At 51.7% G+C, this 22,772-nt stretch overlaps 2 protein-coding genes across 2 annotated transcripts; one reads left to right on the forward strand and one right to left on the reverse strand.

Annotated features, from left to right (window-relative positions):
* Positions 1-43: 43 nt before the first annotated feature.
* Positions 44-958, reverse strand: LOC135577970 (olfactory receptor 14J1-like). The gene has a single exon (XM_065048124.1). The coding sequence runs from the start codon at positions 956-958 to the stop codon at positions 44-46; it is 915 nt and encodes a 304-aa protein (XP_064904196.1).
* A 9,045-nt stretch (positions 959-10,003) lies between these two features.
* On the forward strand, positions 10,004-11,134 carry LOC102086266 (olfactory receptor 14J1-like). Its single transcript, XM_065048116.1, has one exon. The coding sequence runs from the start codon at positions 10,004-10,006 to the stop codon at positions 10,934-10,936; it is 933 nt and encodes a 310-aa protein (XP_064904188.1). The 3' UTR covers positions 10,937-11,134.
* Positions 11,135-22,772: the final 11,638 nt, after the last annotated feature.

Genomic DNA, 22,772 nt, shown 5'->3' on the forward strand with positions numbered 1-22,772 from the left:
TCCTGTGTAGAAGCAGATGGGCAGTTTATTGCTTCAGAAAACACTAAGATATGAGTTTCCTCAGGGCATCCTTGAGCTCCTGGTTCCTCATGCTGTAGATGAGGGGGTTCACTGCTGGAGGCACCACTGAGTACAGAACAGACACCACCAGGTCCAGGGATGGGGAGGAGATGGAGGGGGGCTTCAGGTGGGCAAACATGAGAGTGCTGAGGAACAGGGAGACCACGGCCAGGTGAGGGAGGCAGGTGGAAAAGGCTTTGTGCCGTCCCTGCTCAGAGGGGATCCTCAGCACGGCCCGGAATATCTGCACATAGGACACCACAATGAACACAAAACACATGAAAACTAAACAGGCATTAACCACAATAAGACGAATTTCCCTGAGGTAGGTGTGTGAGCAGGAGAGCTTGAGGATCTGGGGGATTTCACAGAAGAACTGGCCCAGGGCATTGCCCTTGCACAGGGGCAGTGAAAATGTATTGGCCGTGTGCAGCAGAGCATTGAGAAACCCAGTGGCCCAGGCAGCTGCTGCCATGTGGACACAAGCTCTGCTGCCCAGGAGGGTCCCGTAGTGCAGGGGTTTGCAGATGGCAACGTAGCGGTCGTAGGACATGATGGTGAGCATAGAATACTCTGCTGTTATCAAGAATGCAAATGAAAAGAGCTGTAGAGCACATCCTGAGTATGAGATGGCCCTGGTGTCCCAGAGGGAATTGGCCATGGATTTGGGGACAATGGTGGAGATGCAGCCCAGGTCGAGGAGGGCGAGGTTGAGCAGGAAGAAGTACATGGGGGTGTGGAGGTGCTGGTCCCAGGCTATGGTGGTGATGATGAGGCCGTTGCCCAGGAGGGCAGCCAGGTAGATGCCCAGGAAGAGCCAGAAGTGCAAGAGCTGCAGCTCCCGTGTGTCTGTGAACGGCAGGAGGAGGAACTGGGTGATGGAGCTGCTGTTGGACATTGGCTGCCTGTGGGCATGAGGACCTGTGCAAGGAGGAAAGACAGATACATGTTAGGGGAGACTTCTCTGAGGAAAATAAATAGGCTGTTTCTCATGGAAAACCCCCTTTCTGATGATTGGATGTTTCTGCTCATTCTCTCTTTCTACCAATTGAGAAGAACAGTTCATCACAGTTTAAAATGCAGCTTGGGCATCTGGTTTCCATGAACACACCTACGGGTTAAGACTCCCTGTGTTGGTGTCAGAACAAAAATTAATCCTCACTCCCACCCCAACCCCAGAGAGCAAGAGCACCAGGGACAGGTGGAGAAACAGGGAAGGACACTGCAGTGCTACCAGAAAATAAAGCAAGGACAGAAAGGCAGACGGGCATGCTGTGGAACCTTCTCCTGACCCGGCTGTGCTGGAAACCGGCTGTGCAGGAACCCTTCACCTGTAGGTCCAGCTGCTGAGGTGGAGACTCGTGACCTGGACCCCATGGCTTTGGGGCAGAGGGTCTGCTGGGGAGGAGAGGAGACCAGGGGTTGCACTGGGAAATGTGTCTGCACTGCAGGGTATGGCAGGGGGTTTCCTAAATCCTGTCCCTGGCATATCTGGTCACAGATCCTTCTCCCTTCCCATGTCTGTGCTGCCTGCAGCTGTGTGTCTGTCCCTGGTCTGCTCCCTGTCAGTGTCACAGACCAGGTCCCACCCGCTGTGTGCTCAGCTCTGTCCTGCTCACACCTTCTGGCACTGCCCAGGGGCAGCTCTGTGTGTGCAGGGGCTCAGGAGCAGCTCAGACCAGTCCTAACGAGAACTGGGGTCTCAGTGTCTTCTCCAAAGAGAGAAATAAATCCCCATCTCCCACTGCACACCCAGCCAACCAAGAGTGGAAAACTGAAAGCACAGACTCCTTCCCTTGCAGCTGTTCCTGTGTTGATGTCGTTGTTCAGAAGGACCTTCTGCCATGTCTGTGGGGGGAACTGGAGCTCTGAGCAGCCCGGACCCACAGAGACCCCTTCAACCCCACAAGCTCCCTGCCTGCCCTGCCGGGGGTCGCTCCTTCCACCCACAGCTGCTGCCATGGGATCTCCCGGGCAGGCTGAGTGCTGACCCTGGCAGGCGGCAGAGTCCCTGCCCGGCACAGCCCTGGGGTGCAGGGACCCTGCTCTGCAGGACAGCCCTGGGCACCCCTGGGTGCTCACCCGGCTTCACAGCTCTTCAACATGGCCTGACAAGAGCCCCGTCCTTACAGACCCAACAAGCTGTGCCTGTGCCAGTTTTAGGAGATGTCTCCAGGAGCTACAGCTGCACTGCCCTGCGCCCAGAGACTTACCATGGCAAGGGCTGCAAAGGTTTCTCCTCCAGTGAGCTCTCAGTCATCCTCCCAGTCCTGACCACCTTTAATCTCTCTCTGCCTTGCTCGTCTCCTGAGATCCCCAGGCAGAGCCCTCAGCCCTGCTGCGTGTGCAGAGGAGCTGCTCCTGGGCAGAGCTGTCTCTCTGCAGCGCTGCCGCTGCCATGAGCTCCCTGTGTCCCAGGAGCCCAGCCCAGCTCAGCAGCACAGGAGCAGCCCAAGGCGCTTTAATGACCCCTCTGGTGGGTTTGGTGCTGAGTCCATGGACCTCAGACCCTGAGGGGAAGCTGAAGAAACTTCTCAAGAAGTCAAAGTCAGATGGAAACTCCAAAGTTTCTTGTAATGTTAACTGGTCACACTGAGGGACGCAACTGAGAAACTGTTCCCAGGATCTGGTTAGAGAAGAAAACTGGTGGCAATGATGACAGGTCAGGAAAAGGAAAGTAAAGGTATCTCTGATGCTGCGTAACCCTGGATGTGTTTCATTAAGCAAAGGGCCAAGTCCTGACACCCAACCCTGGGGAGTCAGATCCTGTTCCTCCCACGTTGCCCAGGGCCCTTCATGGGACAGTGTGATGTGGGGCTGTGCAAGGCCAAGGGCAGGACTATGGTCCCACACCTCCCAGGTTCCTGGCTGGGGACAAGGAGGGTTTGGAGCCCATTGACAACATCTTCCTGACATGGGTGACTGAGGAGTCAGTGGGGTGAGGTGCCCTGTGGGACTTCACACTTACAAACCAGAAAGAGTTGGTCAGGATGGAACAGTCAGGGATGGAAAAGTGGAGCTGAGGCTCCTGGGAGATGAGAACAAGGCCAAGAGCAGGATTTCAGGAGAGCAAGCTTTGGCCTGCTGAGGGACCTGCTTGGGTCCTATGGGATAGGACCTTGGTGTCTGCAGAGCTTTTCTCTCCCATTTCCTCCCTTCTCTCTCCCACCTGCTGTTGTGCAGCATTTTTTACCCTTTCTCAAATACAATATCCCAGAGGTGCTGCCAGCATCACTGAGTGGCTCAGATTTGGCAAGGAGTGGGTCCATCTTGGAGCAGCTGAAATCGGCTCTGACATCAGTCAATCTCCTGTTGTCTTCTCAGAGAGGTAGCATTACAGAACAGGATATGGGTCGCTTAACCAGCTCCCTGAACACAAGTATCACTGTGCTGTGGCACCTGAGATTCCCAGGGACACCCACCTCTTGGTCCAGAGGTGTCTGACTCCTCTTAAGGTGTCCTGCACTATCTCCTGATTCACATGGTGATTTAGGCACCCACTTTTCTGACTTATTCAGTCTTTATCAGGAGACGCTCCATACGGATATGAACTGGAATCTGCTGTTACCACCTGTTCTGGAAAGGGAGGGAAGGGAGAGCAGGGAAGGGAATAGAAGAAATTTGGCTTTATTGCTATTTATTATGCAAACACTCTCTGTTTGGATGTTCCTGAATTCTCCCTAGTCATCCACACCAGCCTTGAAGCCTCTGGGAAAATGCTGCACAGAGCCTTGGCTTGTAAGAGCATTTTAGATGGTAGTAAGCCCTCTGGTGCCATGATCCTGAACTGCAGATACTGAAAGAATGAACAACCTCTGATGAAGTGAAAAGCAGAAGCAAACCCCAAGTTTCTGAGGGTGTTTGGGACCCCACGGAGGGCCATCACTGACACAGCTGTGAAGGAAAAACCAGTGCAGGTCCCTGTCCCTGGAGGCTGGTGAAGGAAAGACTTGGAGACAGTGGTTACAGGTGATGAGGGCCATGTGGAGGTGGCTCTGATGCCATGTCAGCCCTTGATGCTTGTTCATCACCAGAATGGCTGAGCCCTGACCCCTGGGACCTGGTAGATTTTTCTCAACTGATTTTCAAGGCTTTTCCTGTGGTCAGTGTGAGTGTTCTGTGCTTTGGTGGTGAGTTTGATGCCAACTGATCTTGCTTTAATGTAAGGCTCTGGTTTTCTGCAGAGCTGGAAATGCCTGTGAGTTCCTCACAACACCTCCAGCTTCTTTCATACACCTGGCAATGGTCACCAATCGCCTCAATGTCCCACTCCAAAACTTGCTTGAATCCTCTGTTTGGATCCATACCCCATCATTCCAGGAGGTTCATGCATTTAGCAGGTTCATGGATGATTTCATGTGGGCAGCTTAAGAGAAATGCAGATCAAGGCCATGACTGAGCACAGCCACCCCAGCAGCAGCCGTTCCCCATCTCCCAGGCACAGCCATGCCCACAGCATGCAAATGTCACTGCCATACATGATTAGCCCAAGAGAGGCCTTTCTTCCTTCCATATTCCCAGGAAAATCTTCCTCCTTTTCCTCCTCCACCTGCAGACATCAACTGCTTTCCATTTCTGGGCTCAGACATGGCTGGAAGGGTTCACTGAATCCATCAGCCATCTCATTGCTTCTCCCTGACATGCCCTGACCCTCTCCCACACCTGCAATGGCCAATCACGGCTGCTCAGGGCCTCCCGCTCTTCAGAAGAGGCCTTGAGCTTCTTGGTTGTTCTTCTTGTTATAAACTTATTAACTGCTTATTATGAACTTCCTCGCTCTCTCCAGAGTTCATGGTGAGCTTTCTCGTCCATAACAGCCCCTTTATGACCATGTCCTACTAAATGGTTGTGTTTGTATGATCATTTGTGCAGAAAGGGCAGTCACAGGACAGCACCCAATATGTCAAACTGATGCCCAGTGAAATGCCGCAAAGCCCTGATGAGTTCCCCCGTGTCTGTGTCTCTCCTGGAAGGAGTCTGTCCCGAGAAGGGGATCCAGCTCCTGCCACTCTCTGCAGAGGCACATGAGCAGTGTCCATCACCTGGGGACACAAAGGGTGACCTTTGCCAGACCACCCTTCATCTGAACCACTGAGATGTGTGCTTGTGGATGAGGTATGGAGCCTTATAGTGCAAATACCTATTTAATTGTCATTGCCAGAGGGGCTACCAGAGATGCAGAGTACTATTTTACAGATATGTAAATATAAGCATATACGACTGACATTCTTAGACAAATTACACAAACACTTGAAGGATTATTCATGCCTTTTAACATGATTATCCACAAAAGTCCACCAGCTTTGCATCTCAGGAAATGGGATCCAGAGTCCAAGGGCAGGATGGTTTGGGCTCTGTGCTGGGATCTGGAAACTGAAACGTGCTCCCATCTCCCAGCCCCCTGCCCTCCTCAGTGAGGGTGTGAGACATTCTGCCAGCGAGGGCTGAACTCACAGCCATGACCAGTATCTTATGTCCAATGTAGCCAGTGGTGTCCTGCCAGCTCAGCATTGGAGCTTCCATTGCTGGACGTGTTTAGAAGACGTGGAGATGTGGCGATTAGGGATATGGTTTAGTGGTGGACTTGGCAGTATTTGATTTATGGTTGGACTCCTTGTTCTTAAGGGTCTTTTCCAGCCTAAATGATCCTATGATTCTATGATTTGGGTTGAAACCATTTCAGTTCCATCACCTCCAGCTTCCCTCAGAGGCTGCTGTTGTGTGGCACAACTGTCCTGGCTCTCCAGGCAGGTTGGGCACTGGGTTGGTGTCTGCATTGGCAGTTTTCCCCTTCCTGGGGTAAAAGGCTGTTGAGCAGAGACAGTTGTAGAGATTTGGGTCACAGGGGTTTGCGGCAATCCTGTCAAACTCTGAGCAGGATGAGCTTTGGAGCCCAGGAAAAATGGAGATGCTCTGAAGGATGTTTGTGAACAGTGGTGCTGTCACTGATAACAGTAACAGGGAACTCCTTATTCTCACTGATGATTATGATGATGAACTAAACCTCTTTAATTTCATTCCTAACAGTCATTCTTACTTTTCAAAACATCTCCTATATCTCAGTAGCTGTGTCTTGCAAGAAGTTCTTAGAACAAGGATTTTTCTCTCACTTTTTTTTAAAAATCATTTAAAGACTACAACTCTTGGACAGAATTACCCCAAAATCAACCTTCTTTCATAACTTTTCTCCTTTTTTTATCCTGGTGTGCAGTGGAGGTGGTGTAGGGGAATAGTTTCTTTTTGAGACAAAGAAGGCCAAGGAACAGATCCCAGGTCAGTGCAAAGGCACAAAGGAAGCCAGAATCTGTATGTGTGTGCACTGACACACACTGTCACCTGCATTTCCAGTCTCTGCAGTCCCAACCGTGCAGCAGAGTCTGGAGTTCTGAGCTCCCTTCATCTGCCCCATGTGACACGTGTAAAATGGAACTACCCCAGTGCAATGGCTGGTTTTGATTCTCTTCACAGCCTGAAGCACCACATGGGTCAGGAGACAAGCCAGGATACCCAACCAGGACTCACATGCTCTGCACTTACAGTTCAGGCGTTCCCGGGAATCTCAGCAGACATGTCACGCTGATATCTGGGTGCAAGGATCTGATCAAGTGTTTCATCTCCATTTCTGTAACGATGGCTTTGCTGCCTGGCTGCTGTGCAGACTCTGTACATGGAGGCTGACAGCTCTTGAACAACCTGCTATGAACAGATTAACAAAGGGGGATGTTCTTTCTGCAAGGGGATTAGACCCTGGATTGGGGCAAATGAAAAGGAATGCAAAAGTTGTGGTCAGGACTGTTTAGGGGTACCTGCAAAGCAGTCCTGCACATGTGAATTATTCCTGTGCTCAGGGAGCACCTGAGAGCTGTCCCTAAATTGAAAACATGAAGGGGAAGGAAGGACAGTGCCATTCAGGCTCAAAGGGACCTCAGGAGGTGTCTTGACCAACCTCCTGCTCACAGCTGGGTCAGACCAGATTGCTCAGGGCTTTATCCAAACACGTCTTGGTCACTTTCTGGGACAGAGTGAGTGCGCACTCCTGGGAAACAGCTTCCAGTGCTGGACTGTCCTCAGGACTGGAAAGTTTCTCCCTTTCTACAGCACCTTTCCAAGCCCAGCCATCCAGACTGGTTTTTACCCATCTACTTACACACTGACACAGACCAGAATATCCTACTTTGAACACAAGAATATTGTGGGGCATGACACCGAATGCCTTGCTGACTTCCAGGTAACAGACCACCACTGCTCTGCCCACATCCACCACCCTGTCCTTTCCTCACAGAAAAAAAAGAGGATGGACAGGCACAACCTGCCCTGGGCAAACCCCGTCACCTTCTCTTCCAGACACCCAGAAATGGGGTCCCAGTGGACATGCTCTGGGGCACAGCCCTTAGTTCCCCTGCTCACCCATTGGCCATTTTGAAAAGTGCACACACTGTGTGAGAGCTGCCAGTGGTCAGGGAGTCCCCCCAGTCTCCATGAGCTTTCACAGATGGTGGAGAGTGGCCTCGCTGTGACATCGTCCTGCTGTCCCAGCTCCTGAGATGCTGCCCCTGCTGTCCCATAGACTGGAGAGGATTGTGTTAGTTCCAGTGACCCCTGACTTGATCCCCATCCACTGCTGTATGTTCTGACTCCAGCCACAGAGGCCTGGGACACATGACTGGTGAAGAGGGAGGACAAGAGAACACAGGGATTCTCACCTCTTTCCCTTATTAAATTAATCAGTGGCCACACAGGGTCTTTGTTTGTCCTTTAACTCTTCCTGCAGTAGTAACAGCTCATTATGGGGCCCTTGAATTGCCTTACAGCTCTAGACTGAGTTCTGATCTGGACTGTTGCTGTGCTTGGAGGCTGCTGTCCTTGAGACCAGATGAACTCACTCCTGCCGCCCTGCCTGGCAGTTCATTCCATCCGTGTCACAGCTCTGTCTGCAGCACTGACAGCTCCAGCTCCCCCAGTCAGGTCCTTGGCTGAGGACATTGCCTCACATCTGGGCTGAGCCACCCCAGCTGTGGCACCAGCCCAGCTCTGACCTGCCACAAGAAACCTGGTACCAAGTGTCCAAGAGACCATGTGTGCAAAGGCTTTGAATCAGAGCACAGACATGACATGGCCAAAGATTGATGAATGTCTCTCTAGGCCTAGGAGTATAAAACAAGAATAAAATGCCTGAACTCATTCAACTGAAGATATTCCTCCCCCAGCTTTGAGGAATTAGATCCTTTGCTGTAACATTCCTGGTGTCCTGTCTAATGATGGGACAAGAAAAGTTGATTCTCATACTAATTCATTGTTTTATACAAAGAACACAATGATGTGTCTCTTCAGAGGAGAGAGAATCAACATCACTGATTACTCCATGTTGTTTCAAAGGATGTGCCCCTGGAGCCCCAGGGACACCTGGAGGAGCCCAGAGGGGACAGAGAATGGGACATCAAGGGCTGCTCCTGTGCTGCTGAGCTGGGCTGGGCTCCTGGGACACAGGGAGCTCATGGCAGCGGCAGCGCTGCAGAGAGACAGCTCTGCCCAGGAGCAGCTCCTCTGCACACGCAGCAGGGCTGAGGGCTCTGCCTGGGGAACTTGGGAGACGAGCAATGCAGAGAGAGATTAAAGGTGGTCAGGACTGGGAGGATGACTGAGAGCTCACTGGAGGATAAACCTTTTCAGCCCTTGCCATGGTAAGTCTCTGGGTGCAGGGCAGTACAGCTGTAGCTCCTGGAGGCAACTCCTGAAACTGGCACAGGCACAGCTTGTGGGGTCTGTAAGGACGGGGCTCTTGTCAGGCCATGTTGAAGAGCTGTGAAGCCGGGTGAGCACCCAGGGGTGCCCAGGGCTGTCCTGCAGAGCAGGGTCCCTGCACCCCAGGGCTGTGACAGGGCAGGGACTCTGCTGCCTGCCAGGGTCAGTGCTCAGCCTGCCCGGGGAGATCCCAGCAACAAGGAGGGGAGAAGCTGTGGGGGGAAGGAGTGATCCCGGGCAGGACAGGGTCATTCTGCCTTTGAGAGGGTGCTGTGTGGATCAGAGTTGCTGACAACTCACCCCCAGGGACATTCCAAGAGGCACAACAAGGCAGGGATTATCTGACAGGGAAGCAATTATTGCCTTTTGTCCTCTACTCTTGGCTGGCTGGCTAGGAAAGGTAAGGTGGAAATATGTCTTGCAGTTACGGAGAAAGTGCTGAAACTCCAAATATTGATTTTTCTCTGAGAGCGCAATTCAACACTCTCTGGCTCACAGAGCAGCAACATCTCCTTTCCAGCCCCTTTAGGGCTGGTGTGATGTTCTCAGCAGAATCCGCACACACACAGAGATGTTCCTGGGCAGTGCTGAGCTGCCAGGAGGTTTGTGCAGGGAAGAGCTGAGCACACAGGGGGTGGGACAGACTGACACTGAGAGCAGTGACAGGGAGTAGACATGGGGACAGAGAAACAGCTCCCAGCAGGAGATGTCTCTGTGGGAGCAAATTCCCTAAGCCCATCATGCCCTGTGGGGCTCTGGGATGTGCGACGTGTGGGGCTGGGGAATCAGCCCATTCTGTCCCAGTCAGAACGGCTTTAGGACATCCCAGTTCTTCCCTGGCATGATATTGTGAATTATGATTACGATATAAGTAGATTATGCTTATGTATAAACACAAGAACTCCCCCCCTTTCCCAGGTCCCGGTGCTGTAGGGCAGGGTTGACTCCTTGGGAGCCCACAGGAAGAGGCCCTGATCCTCACAGCACAATCAGAAAGCACAAACCAGTGCTCCAGCCAGGGAGATGACCACAGGGGCTGCCAAAAAGGAGAGAACAATTTGCATTTCTGTATGTGGTGGCACAGGTGGGAGTAGAAGAGGGATGTTGGTCGAGGGGGGGAAGAGATTTTCTGGGAGAACTCTGTCCTGATTTGTCAATGTGCTCTCCTGTTTCCACAGTGCCCCATGCCCACAGGCAGCAAATGTCCAACAGCAGCTCCATCACCCAGTTCCTCCTCCTGGCGTTCACAGACACACGGGAGCTGCAGCTCTTGCACTTCTGGCTCTTCCTGGGCATCTACCTGGCTGCCCTCCTGGGCAACGGCCTCATCATCACCACCATAGCCTGGGACCAGCACCTCCACACCCCCATGTACTTCTTCCTGCTCAACCTCGCCCTCCTCGACCTGGGCTGCATCTCCACCATTGTCCCCAAGTCCATGGCAAATTCCTTCTGGGACACCAGGAACATCTCCTACACAGGATGTGTTGCACAGCTCTTTGTCTTTACCTTCTTGGTAGTAGGAGAGTATTGTCTCCTCACCATCATGTCGTACGACCGCTACGTTGCCATCTGCAAACCCCTGCACTACGGGACCCTCCTGGGCAGCAGAGCTTGTGTCCACATGGCAGCAGCTGCCTGGGCCACTGGGTTTCTCTATTCTCTGCTGCACACGGCCAATACATTTTCACTGCCCCTGTGCAAGGGCAATGCCCTGGGCCAGTTCTTCTGTGAAATCCCCCAGATCCTCAAGCTCTCCTGCTCACACTCCTACCTCAGGGAAGCTGGGTTTCTTGTAGTCAGTGCCTGTTTAGCATTTGCGTGTTTTGTGTTCATTGTGGTGTCCTATGTTCAGATCTTGAGGGCCGTGCTGAGGATCCCCTCTGAGCAGGGACGGCACAAAGCCTTTTCCACGTGTCTTCCTCACTTGGCCGTGGTCTCCCTGTTCCTCAGCACTGGCATGTTTGCCTACCTGAAGCCCCCCTCCATCTCCTCCCCATCCCTGGACCTGGTTTTGTCCTTTCTGTACTCGGTGGTGCCTCCAGCAGTGAACCCCCTCATCTACAGCATGAGGAACCAGGAGCTCAAGGATGCCCTGAGGAAACAGATGACTGGATTTCTTCTGAAGCTATAAACTGTCTCTAACTTCTTCTACATAAGAGTTATAATCGAACTCATTGCAGGTTCATCCTGTGTGCAGTATTTTTTGTTTCTCTTTGTGTTTGTTTATTGTGAAAATATTTTAATTCCCTTTGTAATTCACTGCCTGCTTTTCTTTTCTCACTGAGTGGCTGTGTCAGTGACAAATTCATGCTCTCTGTGTTTAAGTAAAATAAAGGGACCTTCCACCGTTTTTTTTCTACTGACATCGTAACTCCAAGGCCTTTCTGGAGCTGCAGGGACAGTTCCTGTGATGGGTGGCGGGGAAACGTGTCCATCCTGGCAGCCCTGCCAGGGAGCAGCAGCGCTTGTTCTTCCAGAGCTGTTCTGGTTCCACTCCCACACTCTCCTTCTCACCCCTGGTGTTGGTGCAAGGCCTGAGTGCTCTGGCAGCTTGGTCACCGTCCTGCTGTGTGTCAGTGCTGTGAGCGCAGGCAGGGACAGGCAATGGGCACTGCTGTGACAGAACTGGCCCCACAACAGCCTTTCCAGATAGAAAGGTGATCTCCTATGGACAGTACATGATGGTTTATGTCTTCAAGCATATGAGTACAAAAGTGTCCCACAGATTCAGACACCAGTGTACAGCTGAACAGTGTGTGTGTGCAGGGCTGGCACACAGCACTGTCCTCTCACAGCCAGGCTCCTGCCAGAGACCTGCAGGACCAGCAGAGCAGGGGCTGGGCTGTGCCCCTGTGCACTGGACACCCCAGGGAAGCTGCCCCAGGGCATCATCATGGACTGGCCCCTCACAACCACCATTTCCAGCCCTGGCCTATCTCCCCAGCTCACAGAGGTTCTTTGTTCCTCCTTGGAATGACACTGAACGAGCAGGTCAGAAATCCATATTTGCACTGTTCAGGTGAGATGTGAGCATGCACATCATGTATGTGAGGTGACATGACCCTGAGTGAGGAAAAATTCCATCAGCTATTCCTGGAGGTTCCATGAAGGCCTGTGGGACAGACAGTTTCTTGAGGTCACTTCACATTGGGAGTAACAGCCCACGGGAAACCACCCACTGGGATCTTCTTCCTTGAATTGAGGTCCCTGTGTCCATTCCTCATGATGTGGGACATCTCAGGTGAGTACAGAGCATGTGACACGCCACAGGGCTGAGGTGCATCCCGACCCGTTGTAGTGGCAACAGGAGGCCAGAGGGACACTGTGACTCCTGCCTCTGTCTGTAAAAGGGACAGACTCCGTCTCTGAACATCCCTGGGTGCATAAGGAGTCCATTAGGTCTGGTCATATATGGATGCTTCATGAAACCCTGACATTTATGTGTGTGACTCCAGGAACAAACTCCACAGGCCCACTGAGATTCATCTCAGCTGCCTTGGAAAGGCTCATTGCAAGTGCTCCAGTCTCCTACCTCACCCTTGCACGTGATTCTGGATTGTGTTCTCAAAAGTGCCATAGAAACCAGAATGCTTCTGGGGTCCTTAGAAAACGCAGACCTCAAACCCATCTTCAGGAAGAGCACAAACAAGAACTGGGATAACTACAGGCTGGTCACCCTTCCTCCCATCCTGGGAAAGTGTTGGGACATGTCCTCCTGCTGCCATGTCCAGGAATGTGAAGGACAAAAAATGGACTGGTGAACCCGAATGGACAGGGGAAAGAAAGGCATGTTGTGTACAGGGTGTTTGCAAGGCTAAGACATGGTCTCCTCTGGCCAGAGTGGTGCTGATGGGGCTCAAGAAGTGGATGCTGGGTGGGAAGTTGGCTGAACCATCAAGCCCAAATATCATCAGTGGTACAAAGTCCTCCATGCAGCCAGTTACTGGTGTCATCTCTCAGTGACCAGCACTTGGACCAACACTGTTGAACGTCTTTATTCTCCCCTTCTATGATGTAACAGAGAGCACTTTCAGCGCCTTTGAGGAAGATGCAAACCTGGGTGGAGGCCTTGATGAACCTCACCTGGGTCACCCTGCCCTAAGCAGGAGAGTGAGACAAATGAGTGAGACAAGGGCTCTCTGCAAACCTGAGTTATCCTGTGATTTGACAGAATTTTTGCCTTGGAGAAGTTTTTGGAGAGAGAATAGGTAGAAGAATAGGAAAAAATAAATAAAAGAAAGGCAGAAGAGGAGATACAGAAGGTGTTAACGGAAGTACAGGAGTTCCAGTGAGGAGCGCTTTTCACTCACAGTGTTAACAGGAAATATATTTGACAAATATGAACAAGGTGAGGAAGCGAGATGGGTGTCTACAGCCTGTGGGAAAGAGGGGCAGGTGTAGGATGGTGTAGAACACACTGCAGTCTTGGTCAGGTCCGGGGTGCTGAGGAGGGGGATGGACGACTGTGGTATTAGGAGGTCAGTTGTGTCTCAGACACTCATAATCCAGTCAGAATCATGTGGCTGTGAAGGGGACTGTGGGGTCAGTTCTGTCTCTGGAGGTGACAGCCCAGCAGCAGGAACATGGCTCGGAAAGAACCTCTGCCGAAGTGCCCACAGGTCTTACCCAGGAAGAGAGACGGATTGTCATGTCCATCCCACCTGAGAACATTATGGGACAGCAGCAGGAACATGGTTGTGTTTGTCAGAGAAGCTGAAAGGCCAGCAGCACTCATGGGACTTAGGAGATCATGGTGAGGTGACTTCTCTCCAATCAGGTAAAAGACCACAAGAAGCCTAACGGGTTGGGTTCCCGGCATGAAGGGCAGTTTTTGAGCTCGATGAGCTTTTCTTGATAATGGGAAAAAGCAGAAGAGGGAAAAAATATCACAAAGTGCAATTTGGAAGGTGCAGACTGGATATCAGGAGGGAGAAATGTCACTGGAAGGGCAGTGCTGTGGTGCAAGAGGTGACCCAGAGGGAGCTGGATCAGCCCATGGTTTGTGTGCCAAAGAGCAGCCAGTGAGGGTGCAGACACAGCAGTGAAGGTGCAGAAATGCTGGGGTGAGAGCAGGTGGGGAAGCGAGATGGGTGTCTGCAGCCTGCAGGGAAAGAGGGGCAGGGGTAGCACCGTGTGGAACAGCCTGAGGTGGAGATGGCAAAGGGCGCTGTGAGGCTGGAAGGGACCCACAGAACCCAGGTCTCTGTCCCCTTGGCCAGGGCAGTTGTCTCTGCCACTGAGGCCCAGGAGAAGACATGTTGTCCTCATGGCACTGGGGCCTCGGTGCCTCCTTGCAGCCCCACGGGGAAGCTGGAAGTTGTTGTCCCAGTGTTGTCCTTCCCTGGGCCTTGCACACCCACATCCCACGGTCCCAGGAAGAGCCCTGAGCCGTGTGTGAGGGACAGGATCTCCCTTCCCATTGCCTGGAGGACATGGCTTCTCCTTTCTGCTTCAGAAAGCAAACCAAGGGGTTTCTGAGCATCAGAGCTGAAGAAAAGACTCAAAGGAGACCCCATGGTGGCTACAGCTTCCTCACAAGGGGAGAAGGAAGGGAAGGTACTGATCTCTTCTCTGTGGTGACCAGTAAAGGAACCCGAGTGAATGGCAGGAAGATGTGCCAGTGAAGGATCAGCTGGATGTGAAGAAAAGGTTCTTCCCCCAGAGGTGCTGGACACTGAACAGGCTCCCCAGGGAGGTGTCACGGCCCCAACCTGACGGTTTTCAACGAGAGACTGGACAACGTCCTCAGACACACGGGGTGACCTGTGGGGTGTCCTGTGCAGGGACAGGAGTTGGACTCCATGATCCTTGTGGGTCCTTCCAACTCAGGACATTCATTGATTCTATGAAATACTAGGTGAAACATCCATGTTTTCGTTGTGCAGATGAGTTGTAAACACACACATCATGTGCATGTCCACTGTGTACATGTGGTGAGATGAACCCAAGGGAGCACAAATGCCACCAGCTATTCCTTGGGGTGCCATAAAGTTCAGTGGGACAGAGATGGTGTTCAGGGGTCTCTTCCAACCTGTGTTATTGCAGGATTCCATGAATCTTTTCCTTGGAGAGCTCTTTCACGTCAGAATAGACAGAGGAAGAAGAAAAAAGGCAGAAGCAGAGATGTAAAATGCCCCAGAGTAAATACAGCAGCTCCTCTGAGGAACGTTTCTCCACTCAAACCCTTGATAGGAAATCTATTGGATACATTTGATGAAAGCAGCTTAGTTTGATCTGCTCACACACTGGACCACAAGGAGGGTGATGGTGGGTACGATGCCATGTGGTCACTTGTGTCTCAGGAACTCATAGTCCAGTAGGAACCAATGGCTGTGGAGGGGACTGTGAGGTCACTTCTGCCTCTGCAGGGGATTGGCCAACAGCAGGAACACGGCTGGGAAAGGACTGTGAGGTCACACACACGAGACGAGCAATCGGGCCCAATCAGCATGGCTGGATGAAAGGCAGGTCCTGCTTGACCACCCTGATCTCCTTCCATGACAAGGTGACCGGCTGAGCAGATGAGGGAAAGTCTGTCGTGGGGAGTGAATCTGCCACACGGGCTGTGGGTGTTGTGTACTTAGGCTGCAGTAAAGCCTTTGACACCATATCCCACAGCATCTCCTGGAGAAGCTGTAGCTCATGGCCTGGATGGTGTATCTGTGATGGGTAAAGCACTGGCTGGAAGACATTCTGTCCCCTGGAGCCATTTGTCCCCTTCCTGTTCACATGGGCATCCCATGAATGCATCACTTCTCTAGCCCAGTGTAGACAGGCACAAGGCCTTCTCCTCCTGGACCTCTCACCTCACCTGTGCCACTGGTTTCTACAGCAGCCCCATCCTGGACTGTGGGATGCCCAGAACAGCCCTTGCAAGACAGTTTGACAAAGCTTTTTTCTACACCATCCCCACGTCCCTGCTCAATCCCCTCATGTACAGATCAAGGACCAGAAAGGTTGGGTACAAGTGGGACCTTGAGAAAAATGGTCAGGAAAGCTTAGAGGTGCACAGAGAGCCCATCAACATGTTTGCCTGCTGTTCTCTTCTGAACAGGCCCAGAGGACCTGGACAGCATTTGCTGTGTCCCAGAAACTCACCTGGAAGGTTGGGATATGAAGAAAAGGTTTGGTCTGGGAAGGGACAGACAGGCGCTGGTGGAACTGGCTGGTGTGACCATGAGACATCTCTCCAACACCTCAGAAAAGTCCTGGCTCTCAGGGAGGCTGCATGGTCCTCTGAGAAAGAAAATAGCAAAAATGACTTATCATGGAATCATAGAATAATTGTGGCTGGAAGAGACCCTTAAGATCATGGAGTCCAACCGTAACCCAAATATGGCACTAAACCATGTCCCTAAGAGCCTCATCTATCTGTGTTTTAAACGCCTTCAGTGATGGGGACACAACAACCTCACTGGGCAGTCTGCTCCATTGCTTCTAAACCCTTTCTCTGAAAAATTTCTTCTTAATATCCAATCTAAACTTCCCTGTGTGCAACTTGAGGCTATTTCCTCTTGTCCTATCCTCCTGTTCTCAGGGCTGAACAGCCCCAGCTCCCTCAACCGCTCCTCGTCAGACTGGTGCTCCAGACCCTTCACCAGCCTTGTCACCCTCCTCTGAACTCTCTCCAGCACCTCAATGTCTTCCTTGCCATGAGTGGCCTAAAACTGACCCCAGGATTCAAGGTGCAGCCTCACCAGTGCCCAGTACAAAGGGATGATCACTTCTCTAGTCCTGCTAAAGCTCTGATTGAATCAAGGCTTGAACACCTTGGTGTGACCCAGTTGGTGACAGGTTGGACTGCAGACTCCTGAGGTCCCTTCAACCTCAGTTCTCTCATGAACCCATTGTGATGTTGGGCTCTGTTTCAGACTGGAGCAGAGCAGGCGATGATGGGGCAGGATCCACCTGTGCTGTAGGTGACCATCTAAACCAACATCTCAGCCAGTGAACCAGCCAACACCTCAGTGTGACTCGCTCTGGGCAACGTGTGAGGAGTCCTGGGCAGGGAAGGTTCAGAGGGCATGGGGCGCTGTGCAAGACACAACATGATCTTGGCTTCATGCCTGCACGCCCATCAGATGTCGGTTAATGTCAATGAAAATTAAAATAAGAGGAACTGAAGACAAAGATCCAAAGCAGAGGAACGCGTCAACCTTCTTTTTCTTTCTTTGTTTCTTTGTTTGTTTGTTTGTTTCTTTCTTTCTATTTATTCATGTATGTATTTATGTATTTATTTATGTATTTAAGTATTTATTTACTTATTTACTTACTTATTTACATATTTATTTACTTATTTAGTTAGTTAGTTAGTTAGTTACTGATTTATTTATTTATTTACTGATTTGCTTATTAACTTATTTATTTATTTACTTTTTTAAACTTATTTATTCATTTATTTATTTATTTATTTATTTATTTTAACATCTTTGTAGGGGAGTCTCTTTTCTTTGGAAAGGAAAGAGTTCTCCAGAACTGGGCAAGGGTTTAGGTCACAAATGTCTTCAGCTCCAGGGACACAAACACCTGGTGCCAGTGTAGATGCCCCGGGAACCCCTGCCCAGGCTCCACCTGCACTGCAAGGTGCTCTGGTCTCCCCAGGTCCTGTGTGATAGATGCCAATCCCAGGCCAGCACCTCAGGTACACTGGGCCCCTAAAGTGGCCCTGGCTGTTTATGGTGAGACAGCTGATGACTGATGTCTGTCTGGAAACATCAACTTTTTTCTTGTTGTTTTTTTGTTTTGGGATTTTTGTTTGTTTGCTTCTTTGGTTGGGTTGGGTTTTGGTTTTGGTTGTTGTTCTTGGTTGGTTGGTTTGGTTTTTGTTTTGCTTTGTTTTTGTGGGTGGTTTTGTTTATTTTGTTTGGTTTGTTATTTTCTTTGATTGGAGATTTTTGTTTAGTTGTTTTTTTAACATATTAAAATTTAAAAGAAAAAAGCCAAAAAGGGAATTATGGGGAAGTTTAATAAGGGAAGGAGAAGAAATATTGGTCTTCCCCTGTACTTCTATTACCAACACTCTATTATTTCATCTCCCTCGTCATTCAGGAGTTCCCACCTCTCCTGATTAAATGTCCCTGCCCAAGGACAACTTTCCAGCACTGTCTGGACGTTTGCCCTTCCCAGTGCTCTCAGGTTTCTCCTCCACTTGCTCTTTGGTCATTCAGTGGCCTCTCAGCTGTCTGGTTTCTGCTTTGAGCTTCAGGGAGTTACAAACTTGCCCCATTCTTCAGAGCTCTAATTAACATGGCAGTCAACACGTTCATTGTGTTTATTTCTATCCTCTCCTATCTCTCTGTCTAAACCAGTTCTTGTGTGGGTGTCCCTTTTGGATGCTGGACTTCATCAGATCCAGCTTACACACACAGCTGAGGAAAGTGTTTTGCTGTTTATTAAACTGATGTAGGAAAAGTGATGCAATCTGTGGTGGCCAATGAGGGAACCGGCAGACAGGGGGTGGGGGTGAGGAGCCAGGTTGTCCATACAGTGTTCCTTCCCTTTCTCCTGCTCCCTTCGCTTTCTCCCTCTGTCCCATATCTTTCTTCCCGACTTGTCTGTATGAGACTTTGGGCCACTTTGGCCCCAAGTCTGGCCATGGTTTGACCAGTTTTCAGAGGCCAGGCTGGTGACAGCAGGGACAGCAGGCAGTGACAGGCCCGGGGCTGACAGGCTCCCCCTCCCCTAGGGGGCGCTCGGCTGCCACACCCAGCTGACATAGAACCTTTGTCACAATGCCCGCTACCGTGGCGAGGATGCGGTGACTCTGCAGGTGACAGGGACACTGCAGGACTTGGTGTCAGCTCAGCAATTTCTCAGTTCCCCAAAGAAGCGGAATTCTGCAAATTGCTGCCTTTGCTCCTGAAAGGATGTCATCAGGTGGGTGTTTTGGTGTAATACACTGGAAACCAGAGCAGAAATGGGGAAATATTCCCATGAGATGCATGATCCCTGCACCAAACCACCATGACGAATGTATTGCACATACAACGCCTATCCCAAATTCTGGTTACTGCCTCACAGTCATGAATAAACAAACTCTCGCAATTACTCTCAGCTAATGTTACCCTGACAACAGTATATATAACAAAATTCAGTAACCTCTGCCAACAAAACCCCCAATACAGCTAATGCTTCTGTTTGCCAGGATGAAATGCTTTCATTGAGTATTAAATCAACTCCAAATCATAAGTTCGGCTTTAATATTAGGATCAAAACTAATCGGTAAATTGTAATTATTCTTTCCAGTATCTGGAGAGAAGTTTGCTTTGAGTTCCCTATTTATAAAAGAGTGATATGTGAAACAAGAAACTGGAGCTTTTTACCAGTATATAGTGGTGGGTATATCCCTTGGCATTGTTCTGGCAAGCACAGCAAACACAGTTCCCTGATGATTTTTGGTGCAAGTTTCTGCTCTCTCAGTGTTGCCGGTTGTGTGCGTGCTGCTGATCTGGATGTCGGAGGGTTGAGGGACAAGCAGCTCCTGGGGGAGCAGGAAAGCAAATTGGAAATATTTTTTGATTTAACTTACTAAGAGGTAAAAATTGTGCAATCCAGTACTTAGAAACAGCAGGTTACAACGTGGTGCGAACAGGGTTCTGCTCTGAAATGGTGATACATTAAGTGTCAGTTTAAACAAATTATTGGTTTCTTGCTTCCCCTGTGCGATGATCTGCTGCGTAGCCTCTGTGATAGTCTCTGTGATGATGAGCTTCTGTGGATATTAGTTTTTATCTTCAAATTTTATTTACTTTTAAGGAATCTTTTAATGTCACAAACCCCATTGGACAGCGTGTGTGTCACAAACCCCCCTGGACAGCATGTGTGTCAAAAACTTATGGGATAGTGTGTGTGTCACAAACCCCGTTGGACAGTGTGTGTGTCACAAACACCCCTGGACTGTGTGTGTGTCACAAACCCCATTGGACAGCCTGTGTGTCTCAAACCCCATGGGACAGTGTGTGTGTCACAAAGCGCCCTGGACTGCGTGTTTTTCACATACTCCATTGGACAGCGTGTGTGTCACAAACCCCTCTGGACAGCGTGTGTGTCTCAAATCCCATTGTACAGCTTGAGTGTCCAAACCCCATTGGACAGCGTGTGTGTCACAAACCCCATTGGACAGCGTGTGTGTCACAAACCCCATTGGAAACTGCGTGTGTCTCCAACGCATTGAATACTGTGTGTATCACAAACCCCTATAGACAGCGTGTGTGTCAGAAGCCCCATTTGACAGTGTGTGTGTCACAAACCCCATTGGACACTGTGTTTGTCACAGACCCCGTCGGACAGTTTGTATGTCACAAACCCCATTGGACAGTGTGTGTCACAAACCCCCTCGACTGCGTGTGTGTCAGAAACCCCGTTGGACAGTTTGTATGTCACAAACCCCCTGAACAGTGTGAGTGTCACAAAACCCATTGGACAGCGTGTGTGTCCAAACCCCATTGGACGGTGTGTGTGTCACAAACCCCACTGGAATCAGGTGTTCACTTAAAGCAGTAACAGCCCCAAAAGAAATGAAATGCTTGAAGAGAATTGTTACTGAACGCCAGGTCCACCCGTGAGCTCTGCAAGAGACTCATCGTGTCACCAGCGCTGTGGCTCATTTAACCCGCAGCCTGTCTGAACTCACACGCTGCCCGCGCTGCCTCAGCTTCCCTCTGACAAACCGGAGGCGCCAGCCCCGCCGCTCCCCTTCCCGCACTCCCTGCCCGCACAGCCGCTCTCTGCTCGGCAGGGCGACCCTCGTCCGGCCCGCCCGCACCCCGAAACCGTTGTGTCTCCTCGCCAACGCCCCCGCACAACAACGCACTCGAACCCCTCACTGCGCCCGGCAGCCAATCAGCGCTGAGCTCCCGCCCCTGGCTGGCCAATGAGAAACGGCGTAAGCGCGGCGGGGAGGGCGGCAGGCGGGTGGGGGCGGGGCCGTCCGCAGCGCGGTCCAATGGGCGGGCGGCGCGTGCCCGCCGAGGGGCGGGTTTGAAGGCGGTGGCGGGGATCGGGGACAGCGGGTCCGGGGAGCAGGGGCCCCTTGGTGGGGGCGCGGGTGTTACTTGGGGGTCCCTGGACGCCTGTGTCCCACGGGAGGGTCCTCGGGGGCCCCCAGGGTGTGTGTGGGGGTTACCGCAGCTAGAGCCTGCCCCACCAGGAGCTGCACCCCTGCAGCCCATTGCCCTGCAGGCCTCTCCCCCGCCCAGTGAGTGACGGTGGGGGCGGAACTGGGGGGCCTGGGGGTAACAGGGACCCCTGGGGGGATGTGGGACACTGGAGACCCTGGGGGGATGGGGGAGGGGGTGCCAGGGACCCACTGGGTGGCACTGGGGGATGCCAGTTACCCCCTGGTGACAGCGGGGGGCTCCTGGGGATCTTCTGGGGACCACAGTGTGGGGTCCCAGAGACTCCGTGGGTGTTGGGGGGAAGGGAGCCCTGGGGCCCCCTGGGGTGATGGTGGGTGGCACTGAGGGGACCCTGGGGTAATGAGCATGGCTCCTGGGATCCGTGGGGTGACAGTGGGGAGGTCCTGAGGTCCTGTGGTCCGTGGGGGCGTCCTGGGAACCCAAGTATCATAAGTGGGGGGGTCCCAGAGACCCCCTGGGTGATGGTGGGCGGCACTGTGGGGTGTCCTGAGGACCTTGAGGTGATCGTGTGGGGTCCAACGACACTTTGAGTGGCACTGGGGGGCCCAGCTACCCCCAGTATGACAGTGGGGGCCATCCCTGAGACCCCATGGGTGACAGTGCGGTGGTCCTGTGACCCCTGGGCATTGGTGGGTGACACTGGGGTTGGTGTTGACTATGTGTGGGCGCAGGTGCTGGGTGTCCCCCTATGATGGGGTGTCCCCCTATGATGGGGTGCCCCCACCATCGTGTGTCTCTGCCCCCCGCCCTGCAGACGGACCTTCACGCTGGATGACTTTGAGACTGGGTGGCCGCTGGGGAAGGGCAAGTTTGGGAGTGTCTACCTGGCATGGGAAGCATGAAGCAAAGAGTATATTAAAAATCCTACAGCCTTATATCTCTAAAGAATTCATTATATTTAGCACTCATCTACTTAAGTTAAATGGTTAATATTAGACTGAAATTGGGCTCATCCGCTGAGCTGTGAGGAGTAAAAGCATTGCCACACAGCTCACTGATTTAGCAGGGAGAGCTCACAGTGGCTCACCCAGACTGTCGTGTTTATAGAATAAAGTGGTTGGCTCGCAGTCAAGTTGCACACAGCAGGAAAAGTCTGCACAGAACCCCCTGCGCCAACAAACACCCTGCGCCAGGGGGTTTGTGACACACACGCTGTCCAATGGGGTTTGTGACACACACGCTGTCCAATGGGGTTTGTGACACACACGCTGTCCGGGGGGGTTTGTGACACACACACTGTCCAATGGGGTTTGTGACACACACGCTGTCCAGGGGGGTTTGTGACACACACACTGTCCAATGGGGTTTGTGAAACACACACTGTCCAATGGGGTTTGTGACACACACGCTGTCCAGGGGGGTTTGTGACACACACGCTGTCCAGGGGGGTTTGTGACACACACACTGTCCAGGGGGGTTTGTGACACACACGCTGTCCAATGGGGTTTGTGACACACACGCTGTCCGGGGGGGTTTGTGACACACACACTGTCCAATGGGGTTAGTGACACACACGCTGTCCAATGGGGTTTGTGACACACACACTGCCCAGGTGGGGTTTGTGACACACAGACTGTCTGGGGGGGTTGTGACACACACGCTGTCCAATGGGGTTTGTGACACACACACTGTCCAATGGGGTTTGTGACACACAGACTGTCCAGGGGGTTTTGTGTCGCGGTTGAGACGGACAAACGACATGGACCAAGTTCTTTCAAGATGAAAGTAATAGATGCTATTGATTGCTGCAAGTGCATTTTTATACAATTCTACCAGTTCATGTGTCTTTTCACCATTGGTTACAAGTTACAGCACTAACATCTCATTAGT

This window comes from Columba livia, unplaced genomic scaffold (genome assembly GCF_036013475.1).
Source record: "Columba livia isolate bColLiv1 breed racing homer unplaced genomic scaffold, bColLiv1.pat.W.v2 Scaffold_203, whole genome shotgun sequence".
Lineage (NCBI taxonomy): Eukaryota > Metazoa > Chordata > Aves > Columbiformes > Columbidae > Columba > Columba livia.